This window comes from Acanthamoeba castellanii (genome assembly GCF_000313135.1).
Source record: "Acanthamoeba castellanii str. Neff unplaced genomic scaffold scf7180000084724, whole genome shotgun sequence".
NCBI lineage: Eukaryota > Discosea > Longamoebia > Acanthamoebidae > Acanthamoeba > Acanthamoeba castellanii.
In genome coordinates this window covers 211,590-213,052 of record NW_004457611.1, presented here as the reverse complement: position 1 = coordinate 213,052, position 1,463 = coordinate 211,590, and the positions used below count along the sequence as shown (strand labels likewise).

At 63.2% G+C, this 1,463-nt stretch overlaps 1 protein-coding gene across 1 annotated transcript in view; it reads left to right on the top strand.

Moving 5' to 3' along the window:
* The window catches only part of ACA1_158320 (ATPbinding cassette, sub-family D (ALD), member 4, putative), a gene marked incomplete at both ends in the record, with an annotated part of 3,466 nt that overhangs the window by 1,674 nt on the left and 329 nt on the right, over positions 1–1,463 (top strand). The window contains 4 exons of the mRNA XM_004348476.1: positions 267–338; positions 491–591; positions 863–951; positions 1,210–1,322. Of these exons, the coding sequence (XP_004348526.1) occupies positions 267–338; positions 491–591; positions 863–951; positions 1,210–1,322 (375 nt within the window). The remainder of the gene's footprint in view (positions 1–266; positions 339–490; positions 592–862; positions 952–1,209; positions 1,323–1,463) is intronic.

Here is a 1,463-nt window from a genome sequence, read left to right as displayed (position 1 = left end):
GGGCACGACGCTGAGGCGCGGATGGCGGCGAGGGACTTTGGCCGCCTCTACAGAGCCACACTGGCGGTCATCAGGCGGCAGCTGCTCCTCACCTGTGCGCGCCACCCACTCGCCGCTCTCCATTGCCCCCCCCCCATGCGAACGACGACATATATTACGCTCCCGTGGTGGGCGGCTGGTGGGCAGCAGCTCCTCCTCCTCCTCCTCCTCCTCCTTACCCATAGTATGCCCTCCTCCTCCTCCTCCTCCTCCTCCAATGTACACAGGCTCGACGGAGGCCTTCTCGTACCTGGGGTCCATCCTCAACTTTGCCCTCCTCGCCCTCCCCGTGTTTGCTGGTACGTACACATATATCCCTTCTTCTTCTTCTTGCACCACCCAACCACCCATGCAGGCGTGTGGGCCATTGGAGGGGAGGGGGGGAATGGACGGTGACGATGGTGCGTCGGTCGTGCGCGGACGGTGGTGGTGGTGGTGGGCTCCATATCAGGCTCGTATGCGGACCTGACGGCCCCCCAGCTGGCGGCCAAGATCAGCGAGTCGTCGTTCGTCACCCTCTACCTCATCTTCGCCTTCACCAGCGTCATTCAGGTACCTCCTCCCCTACCCCATTGATCCTTTATATATATATATGATGATGATGATGATGATTTTGATAGGCCAGTGATGCTCCATGGGGAATAACTTTAAATATAAATATACATATATATATATATATTCGATTCGGGGAGAGGCCACTATGCCAAAACTCGCACGCGCCTCTACCTTCCTTTAGCCCCCCCCCCTTGGCGTGATCCGATGTCTGACCTGAGCGTGTGTTGCGCCGCCGCCGCCGCCGCCTCCTGCCTGGCTGCCTGGCCAGCTGTTCACGCTGCTCTCCAACCTGGTGGGCTACTACGCCCGCGTGCACGACCTCCTCGCCGAGATGGAGCACCTCCACGCCCTCCAGCGGTACGGCACCGCCGTTTTACTATTGTCCCCCCCCCCACCCCACCCCCACCCCACCCCACCCCCACCCCACAATACAAATCATGCCTTGCCACGTCTTCGTCGTCTTCGTCGTCGACGACGACGACGTGCTCGTGCCTGCGCGCCGTCCGCCACGTGGTCTGCTGGCCTGGCATTCATGCGTGTGCGTGATATGGCCGCCGCCGCCGCCGCCGCCGCCGCCAACCGGCCTTGGATGGGTGGGTGGATGGGTGTACGCAGGGAGCGCCGCAAGCTGCGCCAAGTTGTGCCGGTGGAGGAGGGCGGCCTTGCCGTGCGCTTCGAGGACGTCTCCTACTCGACGCCCACGTCCCCGCCCATACCCCTCGTACACGGTACACGCCCCTGCCCACCTGCGGACCTGCGTGCGGTTCCCCCCACCCCACCCACCCCCCACCCACCACTCATATTGGACGTGTGCCGCGTGGGCGGATCCTCGTCACCATCGTCGTGGTGGCCGTGGTCGTCGTGGTCGT